Below are 12,568 nucleotides of genomic sequence, written 5' to 3' on the forward strand. Positions count from 1 at the left end.
AACTATTTTTTTTGAAACGTCGCAAGTAAAATATGGAAGAAGGTGAAAGTAAGAGTTTAAAAACCTAGGTTGGGGGCGTCGATTTTTTGCTCCATCATATAGAAAAAATCATTTAAAATTAAAATTTTTTTATCAGAATGAGTACTTGATCATTGGCGACTCGAATCTTCGGGACGCCAAGGAGTATCTTGAGCAAGATCTGCTCTTGCAAGAATTCGGGTGAGAAAACTCTGTTGCTGCATATCTGAATATTGCTTGCTTAAACTGGCTCAAAAAAAGTGTTTTTATAGTGTAAAATACGATGGAGAAGGAGGTCGACGATGTCAACATTTAATGAGCCTTGTAACAGACGCAAGGCAATACAAAGGGGTATTTGTGATTGTCGGAGATAATGATGCAAAAACCAAATCTGTGCAATATATTTGTTTGAAATTCATGGAGTTTCGAGATGCAATTTGGCCCACGAAAGTCATTTTTGCAGGGAACATGCGAAGGAAAGACTTGCCCCCAGAAATGGTGTCTAAAAACAATATGTTCCTGAGGAACCAATTAGGAAGTCAACTTAAAAGTACTAGAATAGTCAGAAGGGAAGATTTCGATGATAACTGTAGATACCACTTCGATAAGTATGGAGAAGGGTATCGCCATATGGCAGCCCTAATCCTCTCAGTGATCCGAGAATTTGATAGTTCCTAAATAGTTTTGTACATTGTTATTTGACTCTTATTGCTTCTATCCGCTTTAATTGATGTCATTCGTTCGGTCTTTGTCTTTCCTAGAAGTTGTCATGTATTTTGTTTGTTTTCAGTATCGGCCGGCTCGCTTTCCTTTGTTTCAGGTCCTTTCGCAACCTTTCGTAACTCTGAGGGCCTCTGCTGATGAAGATGGAGATTTACGAGTCACCCTCTTCACTTATTCAGACTTCAGTGAAGCCTCTGCAGCAACTTTTCCCGACTGCAACTGAAGACTCATTGATGACAAGGTCACGTACGTGCACCGGGGAGAATACAGAGAATACAGGAGAGTTTAATGGCGAGGAGAGTTTTAAAGTGAAAGTGAACTCAAAGTGAACTGTGTTAGAGTGATCAATTCATTCACTTCAAAGTGAAACTCTTCCATTCATTCAAAGTGAACTCAAAGTGAACTGTATTCATTCACTTCAAAGCATTCATTCAATTCATTTAATTCACTTTCAATTCAATTTAATTCATATTTTTCACTTTTTCCACATTTTATTCATTTTATATTATTCTTAACTAGATATTTTCCGTTGATGCTTTTTACTAGAGCGCATGTAAACGCAGTTTTGAGTAGCAAACTGTAGTCATGAGTATAGAGTAGAGTAGAGCGCGTTTTAATTGCCACTTGAGAGAACACTTAAGTAAATAAAACGGGCGAGCAATTATAATTATGCTGCACAGATGCAAATCCGTCGCTTTCGGTTCATGCCTAGATGAAAGTCAGCCGGCTTTTGTTCATGCTCCGCTAAATTTCAGCCACCTTATAATAATGCCCCGATAAAATTTAGCCGCGCTTTTTTGCTGCTCAGATAAAATTCATATAAACAAAATCATGCCCTAATGAGTCATGTTTTAAAACAGACTATAAATTCCCAAAACTGACATGAACAGAACAAGTGCCAGGCAAAAAATCAGAATGAAAAATTTAATGTTACAGCGCTGAATTAGTCGTAGACCAAGGTACGGGCAGGGAAAACTTTGTTTTCCAGGAGTAGGTTGAACAAAGTCAATTTTTTGAAGAAAAGCAAACTTTACCGTCCGTCAAAATATGGCAAACAAACTTTGAAAAAATGACCTTAAATTCTAAACGCAATAAATCAAGTGATCTAAAAAGATTTATTCTAATTTTTTTACACCAAATAAATTGATCTGATGGCTAATGGCATTTTACTGATAACTTTATTATGCTCTTTTTGATTTGTCAACTCTGTCAAGAATAGCACTTATGACTTGCGCTTTATTGATTGCTGTTGAAAAAAGAGGTCACAAAAATGGGATTGATAGTGACTGCAATAAGCAGTACAATTAGCAGCATTGTAACGGGTCTTCAATATTTTATTGTATATCAAACAGCAATCAATTGAACCATCAATTTGAAGGAACTGAATAATATAACATTTAGTGCCCCGATGCTGGAAATAAAATAGGGTATGGAAAATCTTCTGAACTGCAAGATCCTACAGGAAAATTAATCCCAGTGAAAGATAGAGATTGGTATTAGAGAATTGTTCATTGCATAACATCCGAAGACTGTTTCTAAATTTTTTTGATAGGTTATTTCTGATTTTATTTGTTATGGTATTTCGTGGACAACATTGGCAATACAATTCTCTTTTTTTCGATTGTATTGACGATCAAAACTGTTTTCACAATCATGGACATAATTGAGGGAATAGGCATGAATTTCGTCACTTGTTTTAACGGATACGCGTAACACATCTGCTATATTATGAGCTTAAATCAATATTTCTCAAATTAAATTAGTAATTATCTGACAACAAATTCAGACATTTAATTGTGAGTAGTGATAAAGTTACTTACGAAACTGCTAAATGTCTTCTTAATAAACAATTAGCATTACGAGCAACAATTCTGAGATTAATCACCAATTGGGTTTCCTTTCATATCTGTTTAATTTTCAAGTTGTTATAATACAGTTATTAACGGTGGGTAACAGTGACCGTATGGACTAGTGTGGCAAAAGTGTGGACTAGAGTGACAAAATCTTGCTGTCCACGCTTTCCAAAAAAACAGGCATCGAGTAAAATTGCGATAGTCATATTGACAGACGAACCAACCTTAAACTATACACACTTACTGTCATAAATGTTCACTCATGCTCACAAGCCTACCCTCAAACCTAACTTGTCGTAGGAACTAAAGACAAACTCGAGCAATTTTAGCAGAGCAAAGAGACTTTGCCTTGTTGCGCTATATATATTTTTGAATAATCAGATCTTTTTCTCAAAACTTATGAGAGCAGCCCTAGTCTATTACCAACGGCTATCTTGCAAGATCTTGCAAGAATCTTTCAAGTGCCATTTAAGATTAGGCACCAACTTGCAAGCTCTTGCAAGATTCTTGCAAGAGAGCCGTCGGATTTGTAAGATTCTTGCAAGATAAGCGTCGAAGTCTTGCAAGATAAGCTTTGATCTTGTAAGAAACTTGCAAGATAAGCGTCTGATTCTTGGAAGGGTCTTGCAAGACAAGCGTTGAACACCTAATAATGATTCAAAATGATTAGAGTAATAGAAACGTCTCCCTTAATGAACAAAATGTCTAACAAAACGTTTTATATCATAAGCTGCAAGGCACTGGAAGCCTTTTTATTAGCTTGCCTACTAAACAATTCAAACTTTGCGTGGATAGAACAAATCATTTCAACGGTCACTAAAAATTTTTATGAAATGAGTATTTTTCAAATACTTTATTGAAGGCAGAAATGATATGAGTGTTTCTGTTTTGAACCGAGAGCTCCCTTCGATGGACTGAACTCATAGGAGAATATGGTCTTTAAGTTAACCGGTCCTTAACATTGCACTTTTTTCTCTAGTATTTTTCGATGTCTATCTTGCAAGAACTTGTTTGGTTCTTTGCATGATAGGTATCTGGACCGTGCATCTTGCAAGATAAGCGTCTTTGCAAGAATCTTGCAAGATCTTGCAAGATAAGCGTCATTTGCCAGTATCATTTGGAGTTCGTCTAGGGAGTATTACCGGGATCTGGCCACGAGGGTCCCTCTCAAAAGAGAATGTATAAAAAACATACGTTAATCTGGTGCCTATAGTTATGAAATAGGGTATACAGGAGATAGATTTTAGGGTATAAAGAATTAAAACCGTGTGGAAAAAAGTACAATCAACCAATACATTAATAGGTTTAGATCGTAAAAGTTAATCTTCCATTAAATTTATTGGATTTCAAAATGTTTTTCAAAACTTCGCTTTTTGTAATCTTCGTGTTCAAAGTTTACATCTGGTCATGGAAATTTCGGACGAGCGACTGAAGAAGATGATCTTATAACAAGTAAGCATGAAAAAATGAGCAAAAAATGATCATGGCTGAATATTATCTAGATTGCTCGATTAAAGCCCACTTCAACCTGGGGAAGGCTTTAGTTCACAAATTTTGGCTCTTCAGCTTCAAATTAAAATTTCTAGCTCAGTTTTTATGCCTGCGTGATGTTATATCGATTTCTACACTTTTTTGTTATAAGATAATTTGACAAGTGTCTGATTTATCTACACAGAGATGACGATAAGAAGGACAAGAAAACTGTAGATACAGACAAGCCCCAAGTGGACGTGGATCATTTGCTGGCACAATTTGCAGCTGGATGCGCAAAAGAAAAGCCAGAGAAGGCAAGGGCATTTAGTCGGGAGTACAGGACGAAGGAAGCCTTCCATATTGCGGTAGCTAGGTTAAACAAATTTCTATAGACCTAATGATACTTAAGTTTTATTCTTTTCATCAATTTTGGTAGACAAATCACGTTTCGATTTGTAATGGTGTTATAATTGGTACATAGTTTTTTCTACTTTTTCTAGATTGATGATGGTTAGCATAACAAAAAAAGTCGATACAACTAGTTGCGGAAAATTAATTTATCCTGTTTGAGGATCAAGCAAAAATCCAGATAATCATTCAAGATTTCATGTATCTGTCCTGGTAATTTGAATGGCATTGATTTCTAGTTAATCATGAAATGGTAATCATAATTTTGCAGATTTGATTAAACAACCAAAAATGCTGTGCTCTGAAATACGTTTTTAAGGGGTACGTGGCCTAAATATCAAAACGAGATCTTATATGAACGTAGGATTTCCTGGTAATCGCACGGGGATCATTCATTGGAAAGGTGAAAACCTAAAAAAGATAAATAAAATTACTTCGACTCTAATCCGGAGTCTTTCGGCTATGTTTTTAATGCGATTTTTCGTACTACAAACTTGTTGTCTGATAATTTTTTGTCCGACTTTTTCATTTCACAATTTTTTAATTTGCCCCAAACAAAATTTGGAGAAATTATTAATTGCTCTTGAATGAAGCTCATAAAAATTATTGTAAACGTGATGGTCATCTTTATGCAAATTTTTTGCTGGACCATTTTGCGCTTTTTTCTACAACATTCTTTGACTTCTCGAGCGACTTTTTCACGCTTTCGTTTTTCATTTTTGAGTGATCTCTATTGCTCTCACGCCGAAGTACAACTTGTTGCTAATATAAATTGGTTGCAGCAAAAAACTATAAGGTCATAATGGCGAAGTTGGATGTGCATGAGGTTAAGGATCAAGAGGTCAATGGATCGAATTCCGTCGGTGTCAACTTTTTGTGCACCCATACAGAAAAATTAATCTAAGCTGCGCCCACTGAATTAAATTGCCTTGCCTGTCGTTCAAGAGCAATTCTTCCGACATCTGTCGGTTTATGTTTAATAGCTGCCGTCAGCCTTTCAAACGGCTGTTATTTAGGCGCTCTCCTTTTTTTCAATTCAAGAAATTGAATTGTATTTGGGCGCTGTCGTTTTTTAAGATCTGTTCACAAATTTTCATGATTTTTGAAATCTAGTTGGAGTAGTGATTTTGGTCACGCTGAAACAGGAAGTGGAGCAAAAAAACGAGTGGTTTTGAGGCGTGAAATTATTTCGTTCTATTTTTAAAGTAGAGTGAGAAAACAGTGTTTGAACAAAAAAAATGGTTTCTCGCTAGTGGTTTTTTGTTTACTTGCGGCACTTTCACTTTGGCTTTTACTGTATTTTCATTTTTGTTGGATCGAATTTTTATCTAAATGGCTTTCCCAATCCACTCATAGTTCATTCTTGGCTTAATTTTCTGTTTGAACCAAATTCTTTCTCGCTAATGGTTTTTCCATTCACATGCGGCAATTTCACTTTGATTTTTACTGTTTTTTTTTTTCGATTTTTTGGATCGCATGTTCTTCTAAATGGTTTTCCCAATCAATTAATAGTCCATTCTACGTCTAGTTTTCTGTTAAGTCAATAAAAATTGAATTTTACGTCAACAGTTGTCCTGCTATGCTTCTTTATTTCGTAGTCGCGATTTTGTTACAACCATATGACGTCACAACCCCTTCAAATCTGCTTTTTGTTCATTCTTTCATGCAATTTCAATTGAAGTGCGTGCGTGACGTTTTTTTCGCTCCACTAAGAGTTTTTTCGTTCATTCACGTGATTAAAGGTTTGGTCACAAGTGACTTACCTCACTCTCAAAATAGACTTCCTCACTTTAAAGTTGACTTTTATTTACTTTAATTCAAAGAAATACGGTCAAATGGGCGTGTGTCAATCTAAGTGAAGGTTATTTGAGAGCAGTTAATAGAGGAAGCAAAAACTTGTACAGATTTTTAATCAAAATGTAACATATCAGCCTCCAAAGAAAAGACGATTTTCTTGGTCTGTCTTTTTTTACTGTTTTTTTTAGACTGCAGATCTACAAAGCTATTTCGGCTATTTTCAGGCAATTTGGCAGCTATGTTTTGAAAATGGTTTTCCCCGATTCACTCATAGTCCGTTCTAAATCATGCTTTTGTTTAGTCAATGAAAATTGATTGGATTGTACGTCAGGACTTGTCCTGCTATGTTTTTACAATTCAAAGAATTTGAATTGTATTGGGGCGCTGTCTTTTTTTTAAGATCTGTTCACACAATTTGATGATTTTTGAAGTCAAATTGGAGTGGTGATTTTGGTCACGCCGAAACAGGAAATGGAGCGAAAAAGCAAGTGGTTTTGCGGCATGAATTTTTTTCGCTCTAATGTTAAAGTAGAGTGCGAAAACGGTGTTTGAACAAAAATTCGGTTTCTCGGTAGTGGTTTTTTGTTCACATGCGGCAATTTCACTCTGATTTTTACTGTTTTTTCGATTTTTTGGATCGGATTTTTTTGTAAATGGTTTTCCCAATCCATTTATAGTCTGTTCTCGGTCTAGTTTTCTGTTTAGTCAAAGAAAATTCTTTGAATTGTACGTCAGGACTTGTCCTGCTATGTTTTTTAATTCGTTTTACCTTTTGATCACGTTTATCGTTTTACATAAATCACGACTTTCATGTTTGACTTCCGACATACCTTACTCATTGTTTCAACTGAATGGTTTTTAAATCCATTCACTCAATGAATTACGCAAGATAGTGAATACAGTCAAGGTCAAAAGGGCAAAATCAAAAAAGACGGGATAAACCGATAAAGTCCGGTCATTAAGTCATTGAGAGTTAGGTTATCAAAGGTCATTGGAGTGCTTGCTAGCTGACATTGGTACTAAGCTTAGTAGCTTTCAGTTTAGAAGCTGAATTAAGTCTTTTTCAATCCAGATATGCATCAAGCGCGTCAACGGCGGGTGTTTTCCGGCAATCTGCCGGCTATGTTTGTATCTGCGTTTCTTTTATGCAAGTTTTTGATGAACCTTTTTACTCGTTCGCTTTTCATTTCTATTTTCATTCTCTTTTCTTTCGCTTTCATTTTTCGAGTGAATTTTTCACGATTGGCCTCTCTATTCGTTGCTTGACTTAAAATGCGCGTATTCAGAAATTAACTGTTGCTAACACAATGCCCATTGTAAGATAAACTAAAATAAAGGGCGTGAAAGCCGAGTGGTTAATGCTTCAGCCTACTGAGTTTGCAGTAATCCATGGAGTTTTAGATTTATTATGCTGCAATTATGCTATTCGTTGCTTGACTTAAAATGCGCGTATTCAGAAATTAACTGTTGCTAAAACAATGCCCATTGTAAGATAAACTAAAATAAAGGGCGTGAAAGCCGAGTGGTTAATGCTTCAGCCTACTGAGTTTGCAGTAATCCATGGAGTTTTAGATTTATTATGCTTCTCCCAAAAGACTTTTTTGCCCCAATTACACTTTATGCGTAGTTACAAAGCTCGTTAATATGTAAACAACAGCTCGTACACAAAAGTTTTTGCGCTCATAGCAATTATATAGGCTACAGCCACCTCTAAATTCAATTGCCCCGCCTGTCGTCGTTCCAGAGAAATTTTTTTGACGCTAGTTGCTTTGTTTGTCCTCAAAAATGGAATGAACAAGCAAAATCCGGAGGACATTAAGTCGATGAGCAGCTTTTGTTGAGACCTACGCAATACCTGCCTTTAAAAATGCAATTCATCACAGCTGTTGAGGATACATAAATTCAGGGTGAACGGCGGTTCTTGGATTTTGTCCACTCTACTTAATTTTGACCCTCCACTTCATTTCACTCGTAACTTAACCCCCTCCAACCGTCAACTTAACTTCTTCAATCTGCTGCCCCATCCCGATCCTCTCCACTCCCATTTAGATTAGTCTAACCTTCCTGAGCCACTGCTAGCTGTCTTCAACGTCATCCGCACCCAAGTCATCTGAGAGGAATTCACGCTGCTGCAATTGGTTATTAATTGCTCTCAAACGAAGTTTGTAGCAATTATATTAGTCCTGTTGGTCTTTTTTTTATGCGATTTTTCGCTTGACCAATTTTTCGTCTGACGCTTTTGACTTTTCGTCCTCAAAAACGGGATAAACAGGTAGCGCCCAGCGGGCATTATGTGCTCTTAGAGCCTTTCAGGTCTGTTTCAGCTCAAACTGTCTTGGAAACTTATACTTATACTTATGGTGTGAGGGGCGGTTCTTAGAGGTTGACACCCCCCCTTTGTTGACCCCCCACCCCCACTATTGGCTCCACCCCCCCCCCCACCGCGCTTTTGCCCCCCCCCCCCACCCAGTGCTGCGCTGCCCCCATCAGCCCCCGGTGCACCCCCCCGTGGCTAGCTACTGACCAAGCCAACCGCTCGCCGGTCGTTTGAGAGCAATTCGCCCGACGTTAGTCGGTTATGTTATTTTACATCTTGATGCAATTTAACGACAAAGAAAAAACTTAAATAATTGCTCTCAAACGAAGTTTGAAGCAATTAGTCTAAACGTGTACGTCTTTTGAAGCAATAATTGTTGCGTTACCACTATTGCGTTTGTGTGGGTTTGCATTTTTTGCTCTCAAGTGGCCTTTTCACTCTTGACATCTTCATTTTTGTGTGATCTAAATTGCTCCCGTTCTGATTTTAACTTTGTTGCCAACTTAAAGGCCAATGTAAGTGGAGACGTAGAAGAGCCGGATTAGCAAGGTAGTTCAGATGTAAGATCCCATTATTGACCCGTTAATTTTATTTTTAATGTATGTATACTCAAGTTCAATGAATTTAAAAGACGTCAAAAAGAAAAATAGAAAGTTTGATTTCGGAATGATTAGTTTATGCTCCTGTTTTTACAGAGTATTGATTGCTCTTGCCGGGAAGGGCTTCTGCTGGCTCTGTTTGCATTTATTTTTATTCCTGGTGTTCTTGGATAGCCTCGTATTTGTTGATTAGTTTGTCGTTTTTCATGCGTGGTAAGATATCAATTTTTTTATTCATAAAAGAAAAAAAGTCGTTAATTGAGATTAACAATTCAAGAAGGAAGGCGTGACAGAGAGATATAAATAGAGAGTGAAGGAAGTTTAAATAACTAGAAATAGGGCGTGGTGGGGATAGAACTACTGCGCCCCGTTTGATCATGGAGTTAGAGAACTGCTCTACAACTAGCTGTGTTAGTTGTAAAAAAATGTAATTATGTTCATGGAAGTAAGCGTTAAGACGCATTAAATAAATTTAGGGAAGATAAGAAAAAGTGCAGTTGCAACAGTTAATAACTGAACTTCAAAAACAAATTTGTAGCAATTTAAAAAAATAAAGTAAAAAAAAAGAAGAATAAAAAGCAGTAAAAGTTGCCATGCTAAACTAAACCTTAAAACCACTGAGCCAAACCGCACATAGCACTAAATTATGCCGTTAGTTGAACTTAGCTGTGATAAAGATATGAGTGCAGTATCAATGTGAATAATAAAAAAGTTCTCTTGGTTTAAATTAAAGATAATCGATTAAGACTTTCCAATAGATAAAAGCTGTGTAATCTGCTTGTGTTCTTCCGCATGTTTATCACTTAAGCTCGGGAATTACTAGAGGAGTGGCTGGCTTAGCTGCAATAATGGGACAGGACACGTGGTTTGTTTGACTTTTGCCCAGAATTAACTAAGCAGGCGGCTAGCAATAAGTCGATTCGTTTCATTCCACTGCTTCATACGTTTCGTTCCAAAATCGTTAACCACTTGACCAATGTACTCTGATTATTGTTGATGACGGCAGTATTTTATCGCAATTACTTCATATGGCAATCTTCTCGAAATAAAATGTCGAAGTTAAAAGAGAATATTAGCAGGACAGATGGTCCAGTGTGCTTTGATAACTGTTTTTTGGACGTTTTCTTGTTTTCTGAATGAGTTCAAGTATTGATCCGATCTCGTTTTCTTTTGCCCGTTTCAGTTATTCATTTGCTAATGTGAGTTGAATATCCCTTACAGCAGGTATATTGGTCTCTATATTGGACATAAAATTTTCTGGCACATAACCAGCGGGGTTTTCTCATACAAAAATTTGATACCCTAATTTTGGGTTAGTTGTAGGTTATTGATAATTGAATAAGATTGATCAATAGAGAAATAGAGGTCGAATTCATAATTTATACAAAGTCAGCAAGCACTCGTCGTCATTGTTGATCTGACTGAGTCGCCACAGATGGCAGGTTCTTTTATTGCTCTTGCCACCAAATTTTTACAGTGTTCGTTAAACTTTAAAAGCGGGGTAATATTTACGCAAAGAAATTTGATGGAACTTGCCTCTGAAATTTGCGTACCATTGATGATGAGATCTACATTGGAACCTTTCTTTGACGGGTTTTTAAACAGCATAAAATCTGTTTTGCCAGGATTTATTCTTATAGTCAGTTTTAAGCACCATTTGATCAACTTGTCTGGTGAACACTGAAATTTCTTCTTAATTATTCTACATGCGCGTGGCCTGTAGTAAAGGGCAAAATCATCAACAAAATGAGAAATTTGAGCAGGTAAATCAGGAATGCCGCTGAAATAAACCAAGAAAAATATTGGTTCAATGCCGCTGCCCTGAGGTACTACAACTGGAGTTTAAAAAGTGCTGCGAGTTATAAATTTTTACGATGATACTTCTCTGAGGGAGAAAAGAGTTAACCCATTTTATCACGGGTTTATGCACACCAATTTTTTTTGGCAGTTTATTTTGAGTTCCTAGTCTCCTCCTTGGATCAAGCGCTTTTTCAACATCTAGACACATAAATCCCACCATTTTGGACCATTGATACGCTTCTGTAACGTGCTGAGTAAGTTTGGACAAGATAACAGTTGTGCATCGATTCCTTCTAAACGCACTTTGAATTTCACCGAAGACAGCATTGTTTTCACAGTGAGTTAGGACAATCTTCTTAACTGCAGTTCCCAATTTTTGCAATGGAATTAGTTTTGGTTGATTGGTCGGTAATTTTCTTTATCTTTTATGTTTTTCTTCTGCTTTGGTAACATTTTGACTTATGACTCTTTCCATGTAGTTGAAACATAAGAACTGTTAATAGAGCTAGTTTTAAGGCCACAGATATTTGCTCTGAGGCATTTAGGTATTTTTTGCAGGATGTTATAGCTGGTTTTGTCTGTCGTGGACTTTCATTATATTTGTCTAATTTTATAACACAGTAGTTTAGTTGATCCAAAATTTTTGTTTTGGAGAAGCAATTTTGTCTAATTTTCCACTTTCTCGAAGTGCTCATTCAGCTCTGACTTGTTTATCATATGGTTTTATTTGGTTTTGTTGAATCACCACGTAATTCTTTAACGGCTCTCCAAAAGCTTTTGCTCCCATTATTTTGAGCACTGACAATCAATTTTGATTGTTTATTTTTTTCCGATCGTTTCATGGACATCACTATTTCTCTTTGGAGAAAATTTATTTCCTGTTTCAAGATTTCAGTACTGTTCTCCGTTTTTTCTTTTCAGCTCTCTTCTTTTTTCCCTTTTTTGCGGATAAGATTATTAGTTCCATGACCAAAGGGAATTTTTTTGTAGGTTAGACGACTTCTGTAGCATAAGTTGAGTTATCTGTACAATTTTTTGATTAAATTGTTTGAGTTCGTCTGCTTTTGGATAGATTGGGGGATAGAGCACAGAGTTTTCATAAGTTTGTTTTAAAATCTGTTTCAAATTTCTTAAGTTAATTTTTGCCTTTAAATCAAATCTGTTCTGAATTACTATAATGGGGGTTTAAATGGTTGAGCTGTGGTCACTACCAAAGTCACTAGAAACGTAAACTGGGTCAAAAATTTTGAGGGCTGGTTGATCGGTGAATTCTAGGTCAAGCTTACTTGTAAGATCTCCCTAATGTAAATGATCTGTGTGAAAACCATTATTTAAAAGCCTAAGAGTTGCGTTTTTAATAGTTTCAAGTATTTTTTCACCGTTTTCAGTCCTAATTTGAAGTTCAGCTCTTGATGTGGAGCGTTAAAAACTGCGCAGATATAAACATTTTGCAACCTAGTATCAAAAATTTCTGACAGAATCAAATCGCAACCTGGTGAGAAGTAAACAGCTATAATCCAGAGATGACCTAAAACAGGTAATTCAAAGCACGCTTTTAGTGTTTCGAGAAGCTTTCTTGT

At 36.4% G+C, this 12,568-nt stretch overlaps 1 protein-coding gene across 1 annotated transcript in view; it reads left to right on the plus strand.

The window, feature by feature from the left end:
- Positions 1–884: 884 nt before the first annotated feature.
- LOC142355523 (uncharacterized) overlaps positions 885–12,568 on the plus strand; it is a gene marked incomplete at its 3' end in the record, with an annotated part of 39,274 nt that continues 27,590 nt past the window's right edge. Inside the window, exons 1-2 of the mRNA XM_075407654.1 lie at positions 885–1,066; positions 4,270–4,440. Coding sequence (XP_075263769.1) covers positions 885–1,066; positions 4,270–4,440 — 353 coding nt within the window. The remainder of the gene's footprint in view (positions 1,067–4,269; positions 4,441–12,568) is intronic.

Source organism: Convolutriloba macropyga, unplaced genomic scaffold (assembly GCF_964194025.1).
Source record: "Convolutriloba macropyga unplaced genomic scaffold, txConMacr16.3 SCAFFOLD_920, whole genome shotgun sequence".
NCBI lineage: Eukaryota > Metazoa > Xenacoelomorpha > Acoela > Convolutidae > Convolutriloba > Convolutriloba macropyga.